The sequence below is a fragment of the Physeter macrocephalus genome, chromosome 13, assembly GCF_002837175.3.
Source record: "Physeter macrocephalus isolate SW-GA chromosome 13, ASM283717v5, whole genome shotgun sequence".
Taxonomy (NCBI): Eukaryota; Metazoa; Chordata; class Mammalia; order Artiodactyla; family Physeteridae; genus Physeter; species Physeter macrocephalus.
The window spans coordinates 63,816,867-63,843,794 of NC_041226.1; the positions used below are offsets into that span (position 1 = coordinate 63,816,867).

Consider the following 26,928-nt stretch of genomic DNA (forward strand, 5'->3'; position numbering starts at 1 on the left):
CTCCATACTGTTCTCCATAGTGGCTGTATCAATTTACATTATTCCCACCAGCAGTGCAAGAGGGTTCCCTTTTCTCCACACCCTCTCCAGCATTTATTGTTTCTAGAGTTTTTGATGATGGCCAATCTGACCGGTGTGAGATGATATCTCATTGTCGTTTTGATTTGCATTTCTCTAATGATTAATGATGTTGAGCATTCTTTCATGTGTTTGTTGGCGATCTGTATATCTTCTTTGGAGAAATGTCTATTTAGTTCTTCTGCCCATTTTTGGATTGGGTTGTTTGTTTTTTTGTTATTGAGCTGCAAGAGTTGCTTATAAATTTTGGATATTAGTCCTTTGTCAGTTGCTTCGTTTGCAAATATTTTCTCCCATTCTGAGGGTTGTCTTTTGGTCTTGTTTATGGTATCCTTTGCTGTGCAAAAGCTTTTAAGTTTCATTAGGTCCCATTTGTTTTTTTTTGTTTTTATTTGCATTTCTCTAGGAGATGGGTCCAACAGGATCCTGCTGTGATTTATGCCATAGAGTGTTCTGCCTATGTTTTCCTCTAAGAGTTTGATAGTGTCTGGCCTTACATTTAGGTCTTTAACCCATTTTGAGTTTATTCTTGTGTGTGGTGTTAGGGATTGTTCTAATTTCATACTTTTACATGTAGCTGTCCAGTTTTCCCAGCACCACTTATTGAAGAGGCTGTCTTTTCTCCACTGTATATCCTTCCCTCCTTTATCAAAGATAAGGTGACCATATGTGTGTGGGTTTATCTCTGGGCTTTCTATCCTGTTCCATTGATCTATATTTCTGTTTTTGTGCCAGTACCATACTGTCCTGATTACTGTAGCTTTGTAGTATAATCTGAAGTCAGGGAGCCTGATTCCTCCAGCTCCGTATTTCTTTCTTAAGATTGCGCTGTCTATTCGGGGTCTTTTGTGTTTCCATACAAATTGTGAATTTTTTTGTTTTAGTTCTGTGAAAAATGCCATTGGTAGTTTGTCATCTGCAAACAGTGACAGCTTTACTTCTTCTTTTCCAATTCGGATTCCTTTTATTTCTTTTTCTTCTCTGATGGCTAAAACTTCCAAAACTATGTTGAATAATCATGGTGAGAGTGGACAACCTTGTCTTGTTCCTGATCTTAGAGGAAATGGTTTCAGTTTTTCACCATTGAGAATGATGTTGGCTGTGGGCCATCATTCTTTTATATACAATGTCCAACATGAAACCAAAAAAATGCCTAGATATGTGAAGTGGCAAATTAACACACCCACACACACAAACCAGACAATAGGCACAGATCCATAGATGATGCAGTTCTGAATTCATCTGGCAAAAATTCAGAAGCACTATTGCTAATATGACAGTAAAATAAAGGTAAATGGACAATATGAAAAAAAATTAGCAAGGAATTTGAAAACATATGTAAAAATTCATATAGAATTGAATTCACATTCTAATTCACATTCTAATGTGAAAAGCACAATAATTGAACTTAACTGAATAGTTTAAATCAGAGTAAATAAAGTAAAACACAAGAAAGGAGCCTGAAGAAAGAGCCACACAAAGAATCTAAACTGAATCCAAACTGATAAAGCTGAACAAAGCATAAGAGACATGGGTCACAGTCAGTATATTTGTATATACCCAAAATATACCTAATATACCTGTAATTGGAGACCAGCAAAGACAAGTGAGACAGGATAGGAAAGAAGCAATATTTGAAGAGTAATTGATCAAGAATTTTGTAAAGCCATAAAGGATATCAACCCACTTTTAAAAAAATCAACAAAATGTAAGCAACATGATACAAAGAAAGCTATAGTCCAACAGGCAGACCATAGTCAAACTCTTGAAGTAAGACAAAAGGAAAATCTTAAAGCAAGTAAAACAGCAAAAATAAGATTTTCAACAAAACTACAAAAACTAAAGACAGTGGGATGACGTCTTTAGCATGCTGAGGGTGAAATTATGCCCATGTAAAATTCCATAACCAATGAAAATATACATAAAAATGAGGCATGATAAAATATATTTAGACAAATAAATATTGAGTGAATGTTTGACTAGCAGACCTGAACTATAAGAAATACTTCAGTTCTTCAGGCTAAAGAAAATTTACTCCATACAGAAGCATGAAACTAGAGGAAGCAATGAAGTTCATCGAAAAATAACCTTAAAATATTGGCAAAAGAAGAAAATTTGATAATCTCAATGAGCTCTGAATCTATTATGGAAACTATTTCTATAATTAACACATTTCTCACACACACAAAAATTGCAGGACAGATGGATTATCTGGTAAATTCTTCCAAAAACTTAAGGAGTAAATAAGACGAATCTTACACAAGCACTTTCAGAAAATGTATGCAAAAAAAACCCAAAAAAGCAAAAAACAGAACACTTCCCAATTTGTTGTGGGAAGACAGCAAATATTGATGCCAAAATCTAACAAAAATATTAAAACAAAAGGAACTTATAGGAAATATTTACCATATTATTCAAATAGGTATGAGAAGTAGGTGTAAATGTAATAACTATGTCTTTTGGAATTTATAATATATGTTGAAATAAAATGTATGACAACAAAGAATGAGAGTGACTAAATAATGGTGAACTGTTTTAAGGTTTTTTCATTGTTGGAGAAGTGGTTAAAATACTATTTGAGGTGTAATGAATCTGTGATAATATATTATAAATATTATAATTACAATCCTTGGGTATTCAAAAACGTGTAACAGGTATTCTAATAAGCTGAAAAAATTAAAATAAATGATTCATCTAAAAGTGGAAAGAAAGGGAAAATAAGAAATAATGAAATAGTACAGTATGAAAACAAGAGTCATATCCAAAATTTGTAAAGAACTCTTAGAAATCAATTAGAAAAATACAGATAATCTATTTTTTTTCCCATGGTCAAGTGACTTGAAAAGACACTTCATATTAGAGGATACCAAAAAAACCAAATCATATGAAAATCATTAATCATTGGTAAAATGCAAATTAAAATGATGCTAAAATACCACTGCACTCCCACAGAATACCTAAGATTAAAATGACCAATAATACCAAGTGTTGCAGAAGTTGTGAAATAACTGCGACTCTCATATATTACTGGTAGGAATGTAAATCTGAGCAACTATATTGAAAAGCTGTTTGGCAATATCTACTAAGGCTAAATATTTATATACCCTATGACCCAACAATTCCACTCCTGGTTATATACTCAAGATCAATGAATGCTTAAATCCATCAAAAGACATGTACAAGAATATTTGATCAACATTATTTATCATAGCCCCAAATTAGAAGCAGATGAATTGTCCAATTACATCGGCATAAATCAACAAATTGCTGTTAATTCGTAAAATGGAACACCTATATTGCAATTGACAGGATTCAGGATACACTACCAAAACTATGTCACCCTGGCAGAAAGAAATTTGAGATACGTCAGGTACAGGAAGTATTTTCTGACCTTTCCATGAAGCAGGTCATAAAACCCCCATATGAGAGTTTCCCTCCTTGTACCCCAGGAAAGGAGCATCCTTATCTCCAAATAGGTGCGAGGGATGCCAAGGGGAGTCTGAATGCCCAAGCCTTGCTATTTTCCCCAGTTTACTACATTTACCCCATTTCCTTTTTTGTCCTATCAAATTTTCTCTGTTTTTGTCCTATCACTATTTTCCATTTCTCATCAAGCCTAGTATAAAAATGCTCAGCTTCAACCGCTTCTTCCTAACGAAGGCTACTGTGTCATGTAAAACTTCTATTAAAAAAATTTGTATGTTTTTCTGTTGTTAACCTGTTTTTTGTTACAGGGGCTCTAGCTGAGAATTTAGAGGGAAATTATATTTTTCCTCCCCTGCACAATAATAAAGAGTGAACTATTGGTACACGTAAGAATGTGATGAATGTTTAAAACATAATGTTGACTATTGGTACACATAAGAATGTGATGAATGTTTAAAACATAATGTTGAATAAAATCAGCCATATGCAACAGGTTATATACTGCATGACACTATTTCTGTGAAGTTCATTAACAGGCAAAATGAATCTAGGTGAACTGAGGTCAGAATAGGAGTTATCTTTTGATTGAAGTTATTGACTCTGATGACAATGAGATTTCTTGGGTCCTTGTGATATATTTTTAATCTGAGTTGTATTTTTGTGTGTGGATCTATGGGGGAACTCCTTGAGATGTATATTTAAGAGCTATACACTCTATTATGAGTAAATTATACATTAATATTAAGAAGGAGGAAAATAAATGATAAATAAAGGTAGTTTGGTTCAACAGATACCTACCTCTATGGCGTAATGATTACATATTTAGGTATATAACCAGCATATATGACTGGCTCTTTACACCAAAAGACATTAAAAATTTTTTCCTACCAATGCTTTATGTCCAGACACACGAAACTGTAGGATTGCCCACCAACAGAAGAATGAAAAGGTATGCTTCACTGATGCAGTAGAATAAAATACAGCAATTAAATGAATAAACTGCTGCTACACCTATAGTGTCACAGACTGTGCGTAAGTTCATATAAAGTTCCTCAGAAAAAAGGTGAATCTGTGGTGAAGGAAGTCAAACTTGAGTTATCTTTGGGAGAAGAAAATGACTGAGGCATAAAAGAGGCTTCTGGGATGATGGTAGTGTTGTGTGTCGTGATTATGGTGGTCACGTGGCTGAGTCATTAACTAGGAAATGCATGTAAAACTACCTCTATGATATGGTAGAGTATGGTGAATAGAAGCCTGATTCACCAGATGATATTGAGTTGTGTTGAATTCATCTTCAATCAATCCCTCTATGCTTTGGAATGCTTTCACTTATTTTCCTCAGGAGCAGTAGAGGTTCAGTTTTTGTCTATCCTTGATTTTAGAAATTCATTTGCTGGGCTCTGTAATGTCAGGAAGATGGTATAGGATAACTAGGCAAATAGTTAAACGTGTTCTCAACATTAAGTTACTTGTACCTTTAATTGTCGTGACACCTATACCAGGCAGAGGCAGTTTCCTGAAGTGATCCAGGGCACAGGTAACTGCAAATTTGAGGCAAATTTCCATGTGAGTCTGTATCATTTTGGTGGATATTTAAATACTCCCCATGCATATGAAGACCTAGTTAAAGAGATACAGGCTTTTGACATGTTAAGAAAATGACTTCACAGTGATAAACCACACCATGAACAATATAAATTTATTCTGTACCTCAGGAATGCAAAATAATAAAATTATTTAATATCTGATCATTCTTGTTTAGAATGCCCTTTAATTTCAATCATAGATGAAGCTGGGTCAGCTAGAAACCTGGATGATGGTTTCTGTCCTATAATATTGGTGGGTGACAGTATGTATATGTGACTTTGTGTGCGTGTGTTGGTGCACGTGCAGTGATCTAGAAAATTAAGAAATTAGCTTTGAAGTAGTGTCATCAAGAAAATAATTTTCACACTTTAAAAAATGTTCAGTGGTATAATTGTTATACATCATGTCACCCCATAATAAAATGTTTGAGGATTTCTCATTGCACATCTAGTTATTCCACTGAACAGGTTGTGGGCTTTTAGTTTACTTATAACGTCCACTTTCCTTCTCCCCTTCTTCTCCTCCTGCTTCAGGGTTATTTTACATTACTTACCTCCCCAAATGTCCTTGTATCTTCCCCTACTCGTCTTATTGCTCTTCTGGACCCGTCCGGCTGACACTTGGCATGGATGTTTTCATAGACGTCTCCAACAGTAACTCTGGGGTTGTCTTGTAAGAAAGGTTGTTTTGCTTTTTCACCAGTTCTTCTCGGGGCCTTGGAGTGTTTTGATATAGACATTTCACAAAAGCCATTTGATAATTGGTAATGTTTGGCAGGTACACTTCCTCTTTAGGGCCAAAAATTTTCCCGAGTCTTATTTGAGGTTATGTCCCTGTTTCCTTTTATTCCTGCACTTAACTCACCAGCTTTTAGTTTTAACTATCCTGTGAGGTCTAGTTTAGAGTTTGGACTAAGGCACACATTAGTTATAAATCTTATCTGGTCACTTTTGTTATGGCAGCTCACAAAATGGAACTGGCCACATTTTGAGTTGGAGGTAAGGATCAGGCATAGTGGAAGGGAGATATACAGAATTTTCTTAGGGAAAAAGAACAGATGACTTCTTTGCAGTTTAAGAGGCCAGAGAATGAATGTAGTAAGCCCTTCCTAAGTTCAGTATTCTATTTACAAAATCACAAGACTTTTATAAATTACCAGACTGCATTGCATAAACCAAATGTCACAGAACAGTGACCTTTCAAATTACCAGCACAACAGAAGCTGAGATCAGAAAGCTCAAAGTTAAAGCAAACACTGACAAAAAATACGACAGAAATGACTTCCGTGTCTGGTCAACTTAACATAACATGACATATTGTAAAATGTGTTTGGCTTTTTAGGTAGAATAGCCTATAAAGGTTTAACTGCTTTTGAAAATATAATCTTTAATATAATCTGGAGATTTGTGGTATTTAAGTTATGTGGATAAAATATTTTCTAAGTCTGAGAGTGGAAAAGTTTACTATAAGAAAAACATTTAAAAGATGAAAAAGTTTAAGTGATGAAGGTGAAAATAGGAGTGGGTTGGGGTATAGATGGGAACAGAATTGGAGGTTTGAGGAAAGGGAAGTTAAATTGCAAGAAAAAATGGGAGCAGTTATATAAAGAGTTTTCTTTTATAAAAAAGGTCTAATCTAAATATGTTATTACAAAGATAAATTTAAAAAATACATCATAGGAATTTTGAATCAGAGTTCCAATTTTTAAATGTTATAAGCTTCTGTTGTTTTCCTATTTCCCATACATTTCTTTATAGGTTTTACTTGAATTGTATGAAAGTACAGATACCAATTTGTTTACAATGAAATTAAATTTATATATATGTATATATTAACATGTACTTATACATAGAGAATTTTTTGTTCTATACTTAAGATATATTCTTTAGAGATATTTTATTAATGATGAAATGAAAGCACAATTTTTTCTACGCCTTCATTTTTCTGGTTTGAAATTTTCTGTCAACATATGAATTTTTACCACCCAACATATATACCCATCAGTAACACAAAATTGTAAAACAGAATCTTTTACCTTGTCTATGTTTGAATAGATGACTAGAACATATGATGACTAATATGTTCTAAACACATATTTACTTCTTGTATATCTGTGTAAATAATTGGAAACGGATGGAGGGAATATTTTAGAGATGTCTCATTATATGTCGGATTTTGAAGCACATTCCATTGCTCTCATGTGTGAAGACTGTTGAATGTGATGAATATGTTTCTCTTTCACAGCAAACATGTGTATGTAAGCCATCTATAGCGAGATTCTATTCTAAGTGTTTGAAAGGCTATTGCAACCATGGGATATTGCCAGACAGTTAGTAAAAGGCAAATTGAGTCTGTTGAGAGATTAATTCACCAGCTGAAAGAAATACATTTGCCTCAGAGTCATCAGATATTCTACCCACCAAATTCATCCTCTGAGATAGCATCCCTAATGAGCTTCCTAAACCAATTAAACATAAGCAGGAAGCATCAGTCATCAAAACTATTTTCAGCTAATCAGCTGACTGCACAAATTGCATGCCGTTGAGGAAAAAAGGAACACTCTAAAAGTTGTTGAACTTTTTTTCTACTCTGTCCTTACTTTGTAGGCTTCTCAATTTTATGGATGCAGTGTCTTGCACAGAACACTGTAAATGAGTGCAGTGCTTTATAGTATATAAAGTGCTTTCCTTTGGATTATTATTCAATAGAATAAAATGAGCTTTAATGGGCTTAAGTGATTTGCTTAAAGGCACACAATTAATGTGTGGCTGGGACTCAAAATCATGCCTTTTCCTATGTTGTAATAGTTCTGTAAATATGTATGTATTGATCGACTTTCTACCCTCCATGACAGGGGAATCGGTTGAAGTGTTCAAAGTGCCATCATCTTTACATATGGACACACTCAGAGCCAAGGCAGGATGAGGATGAAGGGAGACATTTTTACTCTGATATGGGCTCCCTCCTTCAAAGGCAGAATTAAGTTAGTGATATCATGTCATATTGTTGATAATGATAATAGTGATAAAGAAGAGAACATAAAACAAGCATAAGCAAAATTATAAACCTATAAATTCACACAATTTCTGTGAGAAAAACAAATTGCTCTGCAGTGGAATTTGGGTGCTGGGGGTGCTGCTTTAGATATAATTTTTTTTTAAATCGGTATATTTTATGGGACCTTGACTGGAGGCTAAATTTGAACTTTTCATTATGGACTCATTTCCAAAGTATGTCAATGGTTGTTGTGTGAGGGAAGGGGCTAATTTGCTTATGTTAATTTGGAAAATGTAAGGTGAATCTCAACTAAACAGATTACTTACTGTAAGATTCCCCATGAGCCTTTAGTTCCTAGATCTCAAGAAGGGGACATAGTATGAATTTCCCCAAACATTTCATCCCAGGACTTCTTTCTGTGACTCATCTATCCAGACTGATATTTCTCTGCTGGATACATGTTGAAACCAGTATAGAGTCACAAAAAGCACTAAGGCAGAGAAATGACATGGTGAAAATACAGATTTGAGGAAAATAATATGGTGGTAGTAGGCAGGAGATACCAATGTCCCCCGCAATGAGGGAGTTGGGGAGATAAGTTGTAATGATACCTGAATAGTGGAGGTGTGTTGTTCTATTTTAAGATGCAAAGTAGTAGAGTACATTTTATATCTAACTACTGCTTACTGGTGAGCTAAAGAGTAACAAGGGCTGCAGATAAAGACTTGAGTGTGCTCTGTATACAGGTGAGAGCACAATCTGTTAGGATGGGTTCCTAGAAAGAGACTAAAAAGAAACAACAGGGGATTTACATTATTAACAGAAACATTTTTACTGTTTTGGAAGTGAGGAGAAGGATGATCAAACTAAGAAGAAATCAGAATAGCTTAGTCCCAAAGAAGTGGGATTTTGATTAAGGGTCTTACTGTGAAAAGCTCACTGTTTTTGTTGATTAGAAATTTGTTGGGAATTTTCACAAATTAAGTCTTAGTATAATTGTGAGAATGAAAATGAACTTTTGTGGGTGTGTGATGATTGAGAAGTAAGATAGGGAGCATTGAAAGCAGAATCTTCATGCAGAGGAGATCCAGATGGAGATGTTGACTCTACCAGAGAGAGATGGGATCACCGGGGACCTGGAAGCATGGATCAGATGGGATCGTGGATATATTTGGATAAGCTGATCATTCGTGAAATTCCTTTTGCCATGTAATGCAATGGATGTGACAGTGACATATTCACAGTCCCAGGGATTTGAGTAAGAAGTCTTGGGGCCCATTTTATAATCCTGCTGCACCACAGATAGTTTAAATTAAAATATGGTTTTATATAGTTTTATTTCTTAAAAATATGAGTTTGTGTGCCTTAGATGTTTCTTGGAGTGTCACTGAAGTGATGGAGAAGATAAAAGTAGTAAATATATTAATTAAAAATATATTTTTTTTCCTCTGGTGTCATCTATTATTTTTACAAGACACTGTAAATTAATGAATCACTCTGTGATAATTAATGCATTTAATTGCTTTCAAAACCAGTTTCCTAAAACAGTAAGTTTTGTTTTACATGTGCTATCTTTTTGCATTTCTGAGTTCAAATTCACTGAGCTGGATCTTCGTGACTTATACATCGTTGGTGCTGTTTGTGAGATTCTTTCTTGTTCTGACCAAGGTCCCAGTAAAATATTGGAAGAATACTTAGGAAAGTAAAGGGGAAATAAAGTTGAAATGGGAAAATGTTGGGAAAAAGTGTCAGTGACAAAAGGAATAACACATCATAGAGAGTTTGGCTTTTATTGTACGTGTAAGCTACGACTTTGAAAAATTTTAATGTAAATCATGTAATTGAATTCTTTATCAAATTAGTTTTCAATTATTGTGTTCTAAGTGTTTAAGCAATATTGCAGTAGAATATATAATAACAAAGATAATAATTAGCAAAATATATTAATTTTTAATGTGGCAACACCATGCAGTATAGTTTAGGTATTTTTCTCATAATAAGAACAATGATCCAGGTATATTATTGTCTTTATTTTAGTTATGAAAGAGCTGAGTTATTCAGGGACTTGCCCAATGTCCAACGTCATTTGATTAATATATGTCAGAATCAGGATTTAATTCTTGGTATGTTGGACCTCTGAGTCCCAGCCCTTTATGATTATGTTAAATAACAAATGATAAATGGTATTCTTTTATTAAAAATTTATAAAACATTTAAATATAATTTTCATAATATAATGACATTTATTTTTCCTTTCCTTTTTCAGATTTTTGAATTTTTATATGCTTTATTACCTATCTGTATTTCCCCATTGCCATACATCCCTACAGGAAGTAGCATACATATCAGTGCATTAAACACAATAAGAAGCTTGGTTTAACTTAATCCCAAATTCACTTAACCATGGAAGAAGCCTTCTTTTAAAGTTTAACACCTATTAACACTTGGGAAATGCTGATCAATAGAAATAAATCCTGATCAGAATTTTTAAATTATTGGCAAATTGTTTTAACATTTCATTTTTGTCAAGGAAAATAAATTTTAAGAAAATATATTTCAGAATTCGTGACCTCATTTTATTTTTAATTTTGAAAGTTTATCAATTGTCAAAGTCCAGGTGCTTAATCTTAGTGTTCTTTATATGCTAAACATATTTGTCTTAACGTGTACCGAGGATGGATCGCTCTTTATTTTTTCAATATACAATGCCATCGTTGAGTTGTGTGTTTGATTATTGTCTGCTAATTAACACTGTTATCTGGAAAATCTCTAAGAAATAACAACCCTAATACTTTCGTAAAACACCCTGAAAAGTTGAATGCCCGTTAACTGTTCAGCTGCAATATATTCCATTCACAATATGGCAGGGCCCTCTAGTGCTCACGCTTGGTCACATGTCCTCCAAAACTGCCTTAGAGGGGTAAATGTCACATATTGGATCATTTTACTCAGTCTTAGCTTTAGGTGAAATAGTCTATTATTCGTAACATCACCTTTTGGAAAAGGAGTTTAGGCATGTCCAATATTATTCAAAAAAATTATTTTCCCCATGCTATAGGGTGAAATGTCTAGTCCATCTATTTTGCTCATAAAAGTAAATGAAATACTTGAGAACCAAGAACAAGAAGTTGGTTAAATTTCTTAAGTAATTCATATAAATGGAAGTAGAACCTAAGTCTTTTGTTCCAAGGTTCAGTTCTGTGCCATGTACATTGGTCTAAGTATTTAATCCATGAAGTTTAAATAAAACTATAAATGTACATGTCCAGAATTCTATATTCCTTTCACTGAATCGTTTCTGGAAGAATAGCACTCTTCTTTTTGGGAAATTTTGGACTGTTGGTTCACAAAACAGTACAATATTATCAGGCAATACACTGCAGAGGGGGTTGTGTTGTACTGGAGTTTGATTTACCTGCTTAAACAGCGGATTCTCTAACCAAAGTATCCATGAGCAAGAAGATCTGGTTTTATTTGTTTTCCAAAGCTGTATCACAGAGCTAATAGGCAGACTGTAGCTCTTTACAGCTGTAAGATCTTGCCCGTTATAAATTATTATTTCAGTAGTTTTTGATCTTTCTTGCATACTTGATGTGGGAAGGTGTCTACATCAAAACAGTGGATCCACATAAGAAAATAGTTCTAATTTCTACATATTGTTGAATAGCATCCTTAAATGATTTGAATTTTTTATTAATAAATGTGTTTGGTATCCATATTTAGCTGTTACAGGGTAGGTCACCCAAACCCAGCAAGTGGGAACTTCACATGGGCAGTGGTGGCGACATGGCTGAACCGGTCAGCGGGGACTGTGATGATGAAGATGGTTGCAGAGGATCAGGAAGTGGAGAAGTCAAGAGGACACTAAAAATCACAGACTGTAAGTGTATGATTCTAACACCACTTCTGAAGGATGGATTTGGAGACATAATTAAGGAAAATTATTATTATGAATATAAAGAAATAATGGTAGTGAATTCAGAAAAATACAAGAGGAATTGGAAGTGAAAATAAATCCACTTTTTTTAGTCATTCAGGACATGCATTCTTGGGGTTTTTGTTTCTTTTTAACTAATAACTTTAAATGGAAATGATATTTTTCTGTGAAAAACTAGTGAATGACCATCAGTTCTGAGAATTCATAGCTTTGAAGTGGGATAGTCTGTAGGGCGTGAAATAGCTAGTACGGTGGGCAGTAAATATATCTTGGTGAAACCAGAATGTGTGAGCCCTACTAAATACTAACGTTCTGCAATTTTATTATATTATCATGCCATTAGATAAATTTTATTAGGTTTTCAGGTTCAAATTACAAAGAAACTGGTTAAATATATGGTTAGTTATGGTGAGAAACTACTTGGGTTTAACTCCTATGAACTGGTTCTTCCAAAACAGATCTCACCAATTATTCACATTATTTTGATCATGTGGGTTTAAAAACCATTTCTGGTATTGCTGGACTGGTCACTAGTACAAATGATAAAACTACCGAATAACAACAACCAAAAAAAATCACCAGATGAATTTCCTTTCCTTGTCTTCACATACAAAATGAGGAAGGTAGGCTCTTCATTGTTATGTGCATGTATATGTTCACACAGGCAAGACAACCAAAGTAATCAACTGAGAAAGAAGTGTGAAAGTTAAGGTACCCAGAGCAGCTAACTTTCAACTATTCACTTAATTCAGGTCATACCAAAGGGGATTACTTTATAAAGTAATCTTCTGGACCTGTGCATCCCTATCTGGAGGCTGGCCTGATAGTCTCCCTCTGAATCACAAAGGGCTGCTTTGGACCTGTTAGAAATGTCTTTTCATGACTTTGGTGGGAGAAGAATTCATTTACTTTTCAGTTCTCTTGTAGTAAATTTAGAACACTGCCAACGCTTCAAGCATCAATACCCCATTCCTTCTAGGATCTTGTTTTGTAAGGCAAATATGTTGGTTAAAGGAATGGAAACTGAAAGAGGTACAAAATCAAGACAATATAAAGGTACATGTTTTCCTGTTAGAAACAGTAATAAATTTAACATAGAAAGTAAATAGACGGAGTTTAGTACCCTGGAGTAGCAATTGAACAAAGGACCACAAAATTCTTTGATGCATTAACACAATTTTCTAGTGAAGATTACACATCTTCTACTCATGTAGGAGCAGTAGGGATATGTGTTCTTGTTATTGGTACTAATATCATTTATCAGATTGATTTCTCTTGTTTTTCTATCTTTTGTTGTTTAGGCCAACAAAAAGGAAGACAAAGCAAGTGAAAAAGGGTTTTCATTAGGAAAAGAATATTTTTACTAAGAGTTAAAATGCCCCCCATCGTATTTTGGAATTATGATACATATCTATTAGGATAATATTAAATAATCTTTCATTTTCACTTGATCTTGAGTATTTATACGTACCATAATTTCCTTTCCATTTGACTATTAGCAGGGTTTTAAGGCATTAAATATTGTCATGCAAAATAGCTTAGGTTAAAATTTTTTCTGTAAATTGCATGCGTGTGTGTGTGTGTGTGTGTGTGTGTGTGTAGAATTAGCATTTTAATAGGGATTTTTCGCTGCTGAAGTTATTTATAAGCTCAAGAACTTGCTATGTATTAATAGATAACTCTTTTTGGCTTATTTCACAAGAGGAGTAGAGACAGTGGAGGATATTCAACTACTAATAGTTTTCTTACAAAACCATGCTTGTCAAGGTGGCAAGAATGAATTTTTTACTTTAAAACCGTGTTTTCAATTACTACTGAAATGGACATGTATGGTACAAGCAACTATCCATCAGAATTGGGGAAATGTAAGAAAGAGATGGTTTTCAGCAACTCCAGGCAAACATTAAAAAAAAATCCACATCTGCTGTAAGTGCATTGCCTATCATGTTTCTAAGGGTTTATAGCTGTTGCCTTTCAATTTTTAATAAGTGGTTAGGAACCTACTGTGGATAGCCTGCTAAAATAAAGAGAGACATGGCAAGTAGCAAAGCGTAGGTCACATTTCTATTTTTATAAAGCACTGTAATAGTTTACCTGTGTTTGGCTGGTTAGATATATTGCTAAAGCATTTTATGATATAGTTTTAGGTGGTCTTAATGACTTAAAAATATTGTGCTCTAGAAAGTTTATCAAGGTATCACTTGTGTTAATAATTTGAAATGCACCATTATTTCTTCCTTACACTTATGTTTATTCTTTATAAAATACAATATAAGTAGAACATAGTTCATTTGTCACTTCAAAATGTCTGATTAAAAATAGTTATACATGTATGTTTTTATTTATAACTATATATAGTTACAAGGAATAATAGTAATACTGTGTCTTTTAAATTTAATGATTTTGCTCCATTTATGCAAATGTTCAAAGTTGATAAATATCTTACTAACCAACACTTGAACTGATTTTCTGTTTCTGTTTTGGTTAATGTTTATTTCAGACAAGAGGGATTTATATATTTCAGTGTGCAATGTTTTACCACCAAAATATTTATGTACCTCTTAGGTATCATTTTGTTTTCGTCAACGATGTTATCAAATGATTTACAAATATTTAGCTTTTAAAAGTATCTCTATTTATATCATACCTGTTGGCTATGATTAAATGTGAACTGATATATTTATAATGAAAAACAGCTATACTATGTAATGTTCACTCTTAGGAAACTGAAAATACTTTCTTATTTTAGTAGAGTGGTTTAAAAATCCTAATATTACAGAAATTTTTTTCTATATTTTTATTGCATTGAATTTGGCTCATAAATGTAGGTATGGTTATTTCACTAGTACCTTGGAATAGCAAGGTTGGAATGGCTTTGAACTTTCATTTCCCCTCATCTTGGACACTTGCCATCCTTTCAAAGTAGCTAAGGGATGGTAGGTTTTAAACGCCAGTGGAAGAAACAAGTTCTGTTCTTGTAGCCATGCAGAGCAAAACTACTCTCACTACCATCAATACTTTTCAACTATTTGACTATTCTAATATCCCCAAATTCTGTTATTTCCAACTGTTATAAAACAAACCAAAGTGCCACTAAAGAGAGGCCATAGCAAAACTATCCACGTGTAGTTTTGAAAATCTCCAGTAGCACTGCTTGCAATTCTTATGTGATGTTATAATTTAAATTGCAGTAACTCCGATTTTAACAAAAGCAAAGAATATATAATCCATGATCAAATTAATTTTGATCAGATCGTTCACAGTAATAATCTCAGACAAAATGAATTTGATCACAAGTTGGTTCAGACACCACACATTCAAAAATAGTAGGGTGATTTTAAGTCTTCAGATTGTGTGAGATAATCTGTCTATTGTCATATTCATCATTGATTGTACAGTACTATGTAGCATTTTAGCAGTTTTAAGAATAATTTTATTTTAACTGAGAAGCCTGTAAATGACAACACACGTTGTTAAGAATGTGTTCAAATGACTTTTTCCCCGATAGTGCTTTCAACATACCTCTGCAGAGCAGTCATGAAATGGGTCCCAATGCAGCACTCTGAGCCCTATGCCCTCCTGAATCGCCATCCGGAATGCTTGCTAAGAGGCCCCTGAAAGTCTTTCCTGTAAGACGCTGAAAGTATTTCCTGGGAAGGGCTGTTTACCACTCATTTCTTCTTATCTCCCAGGCTGCTCTTCCTCTTCTACAGGTTCTCATCATCATCTCAAATTCTACATATTTGAGAAAGCCAGGACTCAGTCTCAAACTTTTATCATCTCTATTCTCAACTACTTTCTGTCCCACAAGCCACTTACTGCAACATAATAGCAATAATAATATGGTAGATAGACTTTTCCAGCTATAAAGAATTCCCCTATGTGTTACATCAGGAAGTAAGCTGATGAGAACAGAAAATATTCAATTTAAATGAGATTTATTTGGAAATAAAAGGATAATACATTGGAATATTAAGTTACTAGATCTAGAAAGAACTTTTGGTTGATCTTTGATAGACTAAAATAAATAGAACTATCGTTTATATTGTGCTGTGGATTTGTCACTTAGTAACTAACCTTAGATCAGCCTCTAACAAATGTATCTATAGCGTGATACTAACAGTGACCTTGGAAGAGAATAGTGTATTCCATGTGCATAGTAAAATGAAAATGATACTTTGTTATCCACTGAAAAATAAAAGGTGCTGATTTATTTAATAATGCAGGATTATAGAGCGAGTGGATAGTCTTGGCTCCCTCAAACTTATTTTCACCATAAATCACCTTTATTTCAAAATCTCAGCTAGACATAGAGGTTAAGGGAGAACTCAAAAAAAAAAAAAAAATACTACAAGTTGCATTTTCTTTAGATAATGAAATCTTTATTTATTTTCCAGAACTACTAAAACTATGTAATTATTCATTTTGTACAAATCATTTTGTAATAGCTTACATTCTCTAACTGGTGATTTTTTCTTTCTAATATAAATTATGTAAAACATATAATGCAAGCATGTAATATTTGTTTACATTAATAACAGTTCCAAATATGTATATTAAAGTACGTGTACTGTTTCTAAAATTCAAGTTCATCCAATTTGATTAAAATAAAATGTATTCAGTTTATTTTGCTAAGTGTTGATAAATAGACCATTAATAAATTATCCCAAATATAAGAAACTGTACTGAAAATAACAACAGTTATCATTACTTTATTCAGTTAAGCTAAAAAGAAATCATCTTTATAAAGGTACTTAGACTCTTCCCTTTGTGACACAGTGAAAGTAATCTTGAATAATGACTGTACACGTTGATCTATGTTTTGCAAGTGTCTAATACTGAAGGGTCATGATAAAACCCCAGAGAAATGCACAAGGAAACACTTCCTGATCCTGTTCAATGTTCAAAGTTGTGAACACTTTGAAATTGTCCTCTACCACAGTTTTTACACTACTTATGAAAATTATACTAAAGACAAATGAAATATATATCTAAGATAAATATATTTTAATTAGTATATGATCATTATGAATATTATTCTGATTATACATTTCCATTCTGGTTTCTAAATAATTGAGACTCATGCTGCCTGCTTGCTGTTTCGTTAACAAGATGGTGTAATAGAATCTGGATACCTGATGAATCATCTAAAATCATCTCTCATCCTCTTTACTAGCTATATATCACAGTCATGGATTTAAATAATAGAACTGAAATAAAAGAATTTGTCCTTGAATGCCTAAAGAATGATTTTCATTGCTTTGGCTTAGTCACAGAACTGATGTTAAATCACTGAGGTAAAAAAAAAAAAAAAATCACTGAGGTGAGGAGGGGAGACATTAATTAAAGCTTAAGGAGCCTCCTAGCATGCATTCCGGATCAACCAGCTATTCTGTAAATCTTGTAACTAAATCCATACCACACCAGAGGACATAGAATAAAGAAATTATGGTCTGTGTTGACTAGCACAATGCTAAGTATGACTGTGTGATCAATATAGAGAGTAAAAAATGAAAATTTAAGAAAATATCCTCAGATACATTTGATCATGACTTGCCAAAAGTCATGTAGCTGTCAATATAACCAGAAACAAACCATATTTGTATATAACCATATCCAGGTCTATTTTTTATATCATTTTGTTGCAAATAAACAGAATGATTATTGAAGTTGCGGTATTACCCTTCAGTGAGGATGAATGGATAAAATGCAGAAACAGGTTAGGTATATTTTTAGCTCTTTAATGACTTCATTACCTCTAATTGTGTAGAAAGAGTATTTTCATATAGGTTTTTGACGAATTAAGTGCTCAACTAACTGTAAATAATTAAACAATAGAGCATGTGATCTGGGCTCAGAGTTTCTCAGAGCCTCTTGTCATACAAATCGTGTGGGATTCTTGGTAAGAATACGAGCATGATACAGAAGGTCTTATGTGGGGCATTCCTTATGTGCTCCAAGATGACGATCGCTGCTGGTCTAAGGACCATACTACGAGGAGCAAAAATGTACGCCCTTCTTCATTACATCCCTTCTTTATTAGCATCTCTAAAATGAGTTTCTAGTAAAGGAGCATGAACTTTTTTTTTTACATCTTTATTGGAGTATAATTACTTTACAATGTTGTGTTAGTTTCTGCTGTATAACAAACTGAAACAGCTATATGTGTACATATATCCCCATATCCCCTTGCTCTTGAGCCTCCCTCCCACCCTCCCTATCCCACCCCTCTAGGTAGTCACAAAGCACGGAGCTGATCTCCCTGTGCTATGTGGCTGCTTCCCACTAGCTATCTATTTTACATTTGGTAGTATATATATATGTCTATACCTCTCTCTCACTTCATCCCAGCTTCCCCTTCCCCCCGCCCGTGTCAAGTCCATTCTCTACGTCTACGTCTTCATTTTTGTCCTGCCCCTAGGTTCATCAGAACCATTTTTTTTTTTAGATTCCATATATATGTGAGTATACAGTATTTGTTTTTCTCTTTCTGACTTACTTCACTCTGTATGACAGACTCTAGGTCCATCCACCTCACTACAAATAACTCAATTTCATTTCTTTTTATGGTTGAGTAATATTCCATTGTATATATGTACCACATCATCTTTATCCATTCGTCTGTCGATAGGCATTTAGGTTGCTTCCATGACCTGGCTATTGTAAATAGTGCTGCAATGAACATTGGGGTGCATGTGCCTTTTTGAATTATGGTGTTCTCTGGGCATATGCCCAGTAGTGGGATTGCTGGGTCATATGGTCATTCTATTTTAGTTTTTTAAGGAACCTCCATACTGTTCTCCATAGTGGCTGTATCAATTTACATTCCCACCTACAGCGCAAGAGTGTTCCCTCTTCTCCACACCCTCTCCAGCATTTATTGTTTGTAGATTTTTTGATGATGGCCATTCTGACTGGTGTGAGGTGATACCTCATTGTGGTTTTGATTTGCATTTCTCTGATGATTAGTGTTGTTGAGCATCCTTTCCTATGTTTGTTGGCAATATGTATATCTTCTTTGGAGAAATATTTATTTAGGACTTCTGCCCATTTTTGGATTGGGTTGTTTGTTTTTTTGTTATTGAGCTGCATGTATATTTTTAAGATAATCCTCTGTCTGGTGCTTTGTTTGTAAATATTTTCTCCCATTCTGAGGGTTGTCTTTTTGTTTTACTTATGGTTTCCTTTGCTGTGCAAAAGCTTTTAAGTTTAATTAGGTCCCATTTGTTTATTTTTGTTTTTATTTCCATTACTCTAGGAGGTGGGTTAAAAGGATCTTGCTGTGATTTATGTCATAGAGTGTTCTGCCTATGTTTTCCTCTAAGAGTTTTATAGCGCCTGGCCTTACATTTAGGTCTTTAATACATTTTGAGTTTATTTTTCTGTATGGTGTTAGGGAGTGCTCTAATTTCATTCTTTACATGTACTTCATTCCTTTACAAATCTGTCCAGTTTTCCTAGCACCACTTATTGAAGAGGCTGTCTTTTCTCCATTGTATATTCTTGCCTCCTTTATCAAAAATAAGGTGACCATATGGTTTATCTCTGGGCTTTCTACCCTGTTCTATTGATCTATGTTTCTGTTTTTGTGCCAGTACCATATTGTCTTGATTACTTTAGCTTTGTAGTATAGTCTGAAGTCAGGGAGCCTGATTCCTCCAGCTCTGTTTTTCTTTCTCAAGATTGCTTTGGATATTCAGAGTCTTTTGTGTTTCCATACAAATTGTACATTTTTTTTGCTCTAGTTCTGTGAAAATGCCCTTGGTAGTCTGATAGGGGTTGCATTGAATCTGTGGATTGCTTTGGGTAGTATAGTCATTTTCACAATGTTGATTCTTCCAACGCAAAAACATGGTATATCTCTCCATCTATTTGTATCATCTTTAATTTCTTTCATCAGTGTCTTATAGTTTTCTGCATACAAGTCTTTTGTCTCTTTAGGTAGGTTTATTCCTAGGTGTTTTACTCTTTTTGTTGCTATGGTAAATGGGAGTGTTTCCTTAATTTTTCTTTCAGATTTTTCATTGTTAGTGTATAGGAATGCAAGATATTTCTGTGTATTAATTTTGTGTCCAAATTCATTGATTAGCTCTAGTAGTTTTCTGGTAGCATCTTTAGGATTCTCTATGTATAGTACTATGTCATCTGAAAACAGTGACAGTTTTACTTCTTCTTTTCTGGTTTGAATTCCTTTTATTTCTTTCTCTTCTCTGATTTCTGTAGCTAAAACTTCCAAAACTATGTTGAATAATAGTGGTGAGAGTGGGCACCCTTGTCTTGTTCCTGATCTTACAGGGAATGGTTTCAGTTTTTCACCATTGAGAATGATGTAGGCTGTGAGTTTGTCATGTATGCCCTTTATTATGTTGAAGTAGGTTCCCTCTATGCCCACTTTCTGGAGAGTTTTTATCATAAATAGGTGTTGAATTTTGTTGAAAGCTTTTTCTGCATCTATTGAGATTATCATATGGTTGTTATCCTTCAGTTTGTTAATATGGTGTATCATATTGATTGATTTGCGTATATTGAAGAATCCTTGCATCCCTGGGATAAACCCCACTTGATCATGGTGTATGATCCTTTTAATATGCTGTTGGATTTTGTTTGCTAGTATTTTATTGAGGATTTTTACATCTATGTTCATCAGTAATATTGGCCTGTAGTTTTCTTTTTTCGTGACATCTTTGTCTGGTTTTGTTTTCAGGGTGATGGTGGCCTTGTAGAATGAGTTTGGGAGTGTTCCTTCCCCTTAAAGCAGCACGAACTCTTATAAAACACTGTCTACATTTATAAATTAGCATTACAAGAAAGCATCATAGGCACCAGGACATTAAGGACTATAACAATTAGGCTGGTAATGGTGGCTTACCCTATATGATTCTTGGTAGCAGTCTCAGTTTGATTGTTTTTAGCTTTGAGTTTACTTTCTTTTTTAAATTTTTATTGGATTATAGTCGATTTACAATGTTGTGTTAGTTTCAGGTGTACAGCAAAGTGAGTCACTTTATGACACCAAAGGAAAGGCACTTCCATCTTTTCTCAGGGTCTGAAGGCGTCAGATTACAGTGGCTTCAAGAAAAGTTCATCTTGAAAGAGTACCTGTGTTATCTCAGCAGAAATGTTTCATCTTCATCAGTTCCTCCAGATTGAAATGAACACTAAAGAAATATCTTGCACTTTCCCTTTATCACATTACATTCCAACAGAGAGAAATCAAAGTTTCATGTGAACTAAGAGAGAGGAGAGAGGGTATCGAAATGGTACATTTGGAAAACACTCTTTAGAGAAGACAGGAAAGGGCAATCTAGAAACAAATAACATTTGACTGCCGTGTTTATGAGAAGGTGGCATTGGACAGGGTGGACACATTATTTGGTTTCAGCAATTGACAATAGGGAGGGGAAGGTACACTGTGAAGAGCAAACTCCATGAAGAAAGACACAGTGGGGTGGGGATAGGGGGTAAGGAGCATGCTCACAGAGGAACAAAGTTATTCAAATTGGTTGAAAAAATATTGGAAGTCTAAAATGGGTTAAAAATGTTACAATGGTTTTGAGTTCCAGAGTGAGAAGTTTGTATGTAATTTGGTAAGGCAAAAGGAACTATTAGAAGTTTTTCTGTGTGGTCATTTTGTTTCGGTATGCAGTTATTTGTACTAGCAATACAGTGAACTGGTTAAGAAAAGAAACATGTACAAATAACATACATCTTGCACAAGTAACTTACCATTTACCTTGCACAAATAATTGTCCTATGCCTGAATTTCCTTGAGATGGGGATAGTAACAGTACTCTCCAAGAAGCATCCTTGTGAAGATTAAATGACTTCATCTATAGACAGCATTACCATAATGCCCAGCCCACCCCCACCCACTGAAACAAAAATATAGTTCAGTGAAATACATAAAAAGTTTTCTTAATTGCTTCCATGAACTAGCAAGGAGAGAGGAATCTTCCATAAAACTAGGTGAAATCATAACGATAATGTAGAGATAAAGATAAATGTAGAGATAGAGATACAGATATAGTGACACACACATGCACACACACAGTTTAAGCAAAATAATAAAGTAAATTTGTATCTACCCCTCCTCCCAGTTCAAGAATAGCACATTTCCATATCTCTCTGAAAACATCCCACTCTGAGAGTTTGCAGTGATCATAAACAATATCTTGCTGGATTTTTCTGGGGTTTGTACTTTATTATAAATGGGATCATATAGTCTTTGTTGTTACACAGTGTGTTCCTTTTGCTTCAGTGTTAAATTTTTTAGGTTCCCCTATGTTGGGTGTATATCTACTAATTCATTTTCACCAAAGTATCATATTCTAATTATGAATATACACACCCACTTATTTATTTTATTGTTGATGGATATCGAAGGTGATTTCAGTTTTTGAATATTGTGAATAATGTTGCTATAAACCGTCTTAAACCATCCTGAAGATATCTCTTAATGCTCATGTGTAAGAGGTTCTGCAGTGTATATCTAGAAGTAGCATGACAGAGAAACAAAGCGGAGTATGCGTAAGTTTCACTTAAGCTTTACTGGGAAATGTCAAACTTTGTTACTGGTTAACAAAGTGATTGTGTCAATTTATATTCTCACCAGCAAAAAATAAAAGTTCATCTTGCTCCCCATTTTTGCAAAAACTTTTTTTTCCACTCCCACTACTTTTGTATATCTGTCCAAACGATGGAAGTGGACAATATTTTATTCTATATTAGTTCCTATTCTCTTAATTGTACTTTTTTCATAAGTATATGAGATTCCTCATATACATCCTCACCTGAAATTTGTTTCATATCCATAGCCTTTTTCTCTTCTACAGGGTTATTTATCTTCGTTGACAAATGTTCTCTGGACAAAGGTCAACTTCAGTGATCCACTTACGTATTTTGGTTATGACCTTCAAGAAAGGCAGGATAGATTCTTGAATTTTTCTTTTTATTTAACCAGTTACAAGAAAATGAATTGGTACCCTCCTTGTTTTTCTCAGAAGGTGACCAATTCTTTTAATTTTTTAAAGTATCATTTTGAACTAAGTTTCAAAAACATTGGTAATGCTTACTGAAGACCAGATTGTCCCACATTTTGCCAATTGACACTTCTTGCATTTGGCTCTTGAGTCCTTTTGACATGATCCTCAAAGCCTTGGCTAGTTTCATTGCTTATAGTATAACAAGGAATTCCAAGCTGAGCTTATGTATTATCTGTCTTAGATACGGAGTCAGTCATTTTTACATGACCCCTTTATTTGTTTTATTAAAAAATGGTTTTTCATGACCACAATCTGGGCCCAAGGCATGATCCTCAAAGATACAGGTCATAATAGAAATAAATAGCTCATAATTACTCATTTGCTTTAGTCTACATTAGATGTACCATATTATAATAATACTAAAAATACCCCTACCAATTATGTTTACTAAAATCAGTTACATTTTTGCCTATTTTAGCATATTCTATCCCCATTTTATGGTGATGATAGATATAGATATTAATGTATATCAAACAGCCCTATGGAGATATATATGTGTATATATACAGATATATGTATCTATCTAGATACATATATATATATATTTTTATATACCTATATTTCCTTGGCAAGAAACTATATCAATATAATACAGATACATATATATTTTGGTCACCTACTATATCTGCTAACTATATATTTGATGCTTACTACTAGTTCTTATGTCAAAGTTTCTCTAGTGCATTTCTTAAGAAGGACTGATGAGGACAACATTTTACAAGTTTTTACTTGGTGATAAGAGTTTGTACCCCTTGTACATGAAAGTCAATTTTGCTAGCTAGAAGAATGCAGGCTCACATTTTCTTTCTTTGCATTTCTTCACTATACACTGATGTCTATTCTGTCAGAAATCATTACTGGCAGAAGGTCTATGTTCTAATTTTCTTCCCTTTACAAGCAACATATTCTTTTCTCTTTCTTTCTTTTTTTTACCCTTTCAGTGCCCAGCGATTTGTTTTCTTTTTTTTTTAACTGCAGTAATTTTACTAGAATATAGCTTTCTGGGTAGTTTTAAGTGGACACTCTCAGTAACATGGTATACTTTTAAAATAAGTAATACCAAATCTTTTTTTAGCACACTTTTGCTGAATTATAGTTTTAGATAATTGTTCTCTTCCCTTGTTTTGATTTTCCTCTTCAGAAGCACCTGTTGTACATTTGTTGAATTGTATTTGCTTATTTTCAGTATATTCTCCAATATCTTTTATCTATACTTAAATTTATTTTTGATTTTTAAAATCCACCTCCTTTTCACTTTCTGTTTCTCTTAAGGTATGAATAGTGATTTTTTTTACTCTTACACTGCCTCTAGATTTTATTTGTTTTTAAATGAATTTTTCTTCATTTTTTTTTGAAGTCTCTAACTTCATTTCTGAATTTTTAAAGTTCTGACTTATTTGGTGTCTTGTGTCCTTTTCTTGATAACTTTTAGCTCATTTTAAATGGTATGTGAAATTTTGGGTCTGGTTTTCTGGTGTGCTTTCACTGTTTGTAGAGATGATAGTAGAATACTATTTAACTTTGCATGGAATTTGGTCTTGATCCTTTTCTGTTGCTTATTTTTACATAAATTTAAATTCCCTAAAATTTTAGAAGGAGGCTTGGTTCAGACATATTTTCTAAATTTACTGAATTTCTAGTCCTATTATTTTCATGTAGTGTTAAATAATGTATGTGGTGGTTTGTTTTCTGAGATATTCTGGCTCTGTTCCCTCCCCTGTATTTACCCGTCTCTTTTCTTCCCTAATTCTGCATTGTCCTTATCCCGTTAATTCTGAATTCTTCTAGCAGTTTCTCTTCTGTGTGGACGCGGAATGTTAAGGAAGAGTTGCCAGATTAGTTTTGGGAGTTAAAAAGGTTTCAGAGACTCCAGACCCTGTAGTTTTATGTCAGCGTCCTTACACTCACCCACTATTAAGAGTGAGCTAAGCATCTCCCATTGTCTGCTGTTTTCAGACTGATTTCTAGTGAATACCTGTTGGCTATTTGCATTCTTTTGTTTTCAAGTGTGTAACTTGCTCTGTTTCTTCCCACTGCTTTCTCCTGCACACATGCTGATAGCATGTAGGTTTTGTGGCTATTAGTAATTTGTCCTCACTCATTTGCCCTATGTTGAGGTTCATGAGGATAACTCATGACATGTGTTGGAAGTGGCATTTATGTGATTTTGATTTTACTATCTAATTGTTCTGCCTGTTTTATGTAAGGATTTGGGAGTTTCCAAGTTATGCTACAACCACACTGCCAGCTTCCCCAGACCTTCCAGATCATTTAAAATGTTTAAGAAAACAGTGATGTTCTTGTTTCTCTTTGATTTTCTAAGGAGAAGAGACCATTTCAGTGTTGAGAGCTTATGAGTAGTTGAACAATAGCTTTTAGTTATTTGTCATTTCAGACAGCCCATTTCAGTTCTTCTCAGGGCACCCAGATACTTTTGACCAAATTAAACAATTTTATTGTCTCTCATATCTTAGTGAAATGAGTGGAGGTACTTAATTCTTCTATCTTTCTTAAGACATATACTTTAAAAATTTAAGAGATTGTTATGGCTATTGTGCTGGTTATTTACCTGTTGTGTTTTGGCTCTAGGTAACCTTTTAAAATTGTTCTGTGATTATGTAAACTGCATTTCCCAAACTCTGAACTAAATTCCTAAACTACTTGAGATATATAAATTGTATTTCCAAGATTATCTTGCCAGCCAGTATACTGTTATTTTTCTACCAATGGGATATACTAAAAGAAGATCAAAAGAAGGGAGAGGGGAAAATACATCCTGTTTCCAGTTCTTAACAAGATGACATCAATAGCATAGTGTCAATCCCTTGCCTCCAGATACTTTTAGCATTTACAGCAGCAACTATGTTATATTCCTTGAAGGGACCTGTGCCAGCTATCTTTGCTTCGATTTATAATCTGACACCAGCAACGTGGTGCCCATGGAGGTCTGAACATCATCCAAGAAGATCTGTACTCCCATTGTCCATCCTGAGAAGTAAAATTCTCTTTCATTGCCCAGGTTCTGGATATTCTATCTCCTGTCCTTCAACCCTAAGAATGGGAGCTTACTCCCCATGATTACCAATATCTATGGTCTTCAACACCCTCTTTTTGCTTCACTAACCTTTAAATATCTATATACTAATTTTTGATATTCTATATCTCTAAAATATCTAGCATACTTCCTGTTCCGTTGATTGGATCCTATCTGATACAGCTGGTCTTAATTGCATAAAGTTAGAATCAAAACAAAATATTGTCTGAAAACCAATTAAGACTTTCCTCCTTGTTTTCAAGGGGATAAACCCCTTACAATTCTCTCTAGATGTAGATTCCACCATGTAGGTGAACACCTGTTTTACCATTTCCTCCCAAATCCCAGGTGAAATAATCATATAGAAAATTAGGAGAGATAAGCTATTTATGCTTGGGCACATAGAACAGAGAGCAGGAGGACATAGCGGTCTTCTTGTTGAGACGTACTCTAGGGATCAGCTCCGGAACCACTGAGTCTTTGTTTTAATTTGGCATGGTGCCTGATCCACCTGAGTTGATTTGAAGCTCTGCATGAGTGTCAATGGAACCACCATTTAAAACTACATATCTGAGGGCTGACTGCTGGGACTGTTGGGCTTGGGTCTTCCCTGGAGCCAAGAGTACACAACTGGGAAAGGTTGAGACAGGACAGTCGAAAACTTACGTACATACATACATAACAAATAGCAAATGGGACTGGCAATGCTAAGGTACAAAATGTGGGTGCTTGGAAAACAAATTCTAAGTCTTTTTTTTTTTACTGTTATTAATTTCAGGTCCTCCTAGATTTGGAATATTTGAATGAACTACCTAAGATACAGTCAA

General features: G+C 34.2%; 1 protein-coding gene across 1 annotated transcript in view; it reads left to right on the forward strand.

Moving 5' to 3' along the window:
- GPC5 (glypican 5) overlaps positions 1 to 26,928 on the forward strand; it is a 1,397,564-nt gene that overhangs the window by 656,297 nt on the left and 714,339 nt on the right. Inside the window, exon 7 of the mRNA XM_024123206.1 lies at positions 11,812 to 11,968. Within this exon, the coding sequence (XP_023978974.1) occupies positions 11,812 to 11,968 (157 nt within the window). The remainder of the gene's footprint in view (positions 1 to 11,811; positions 11,969 to 26,928) is intronic.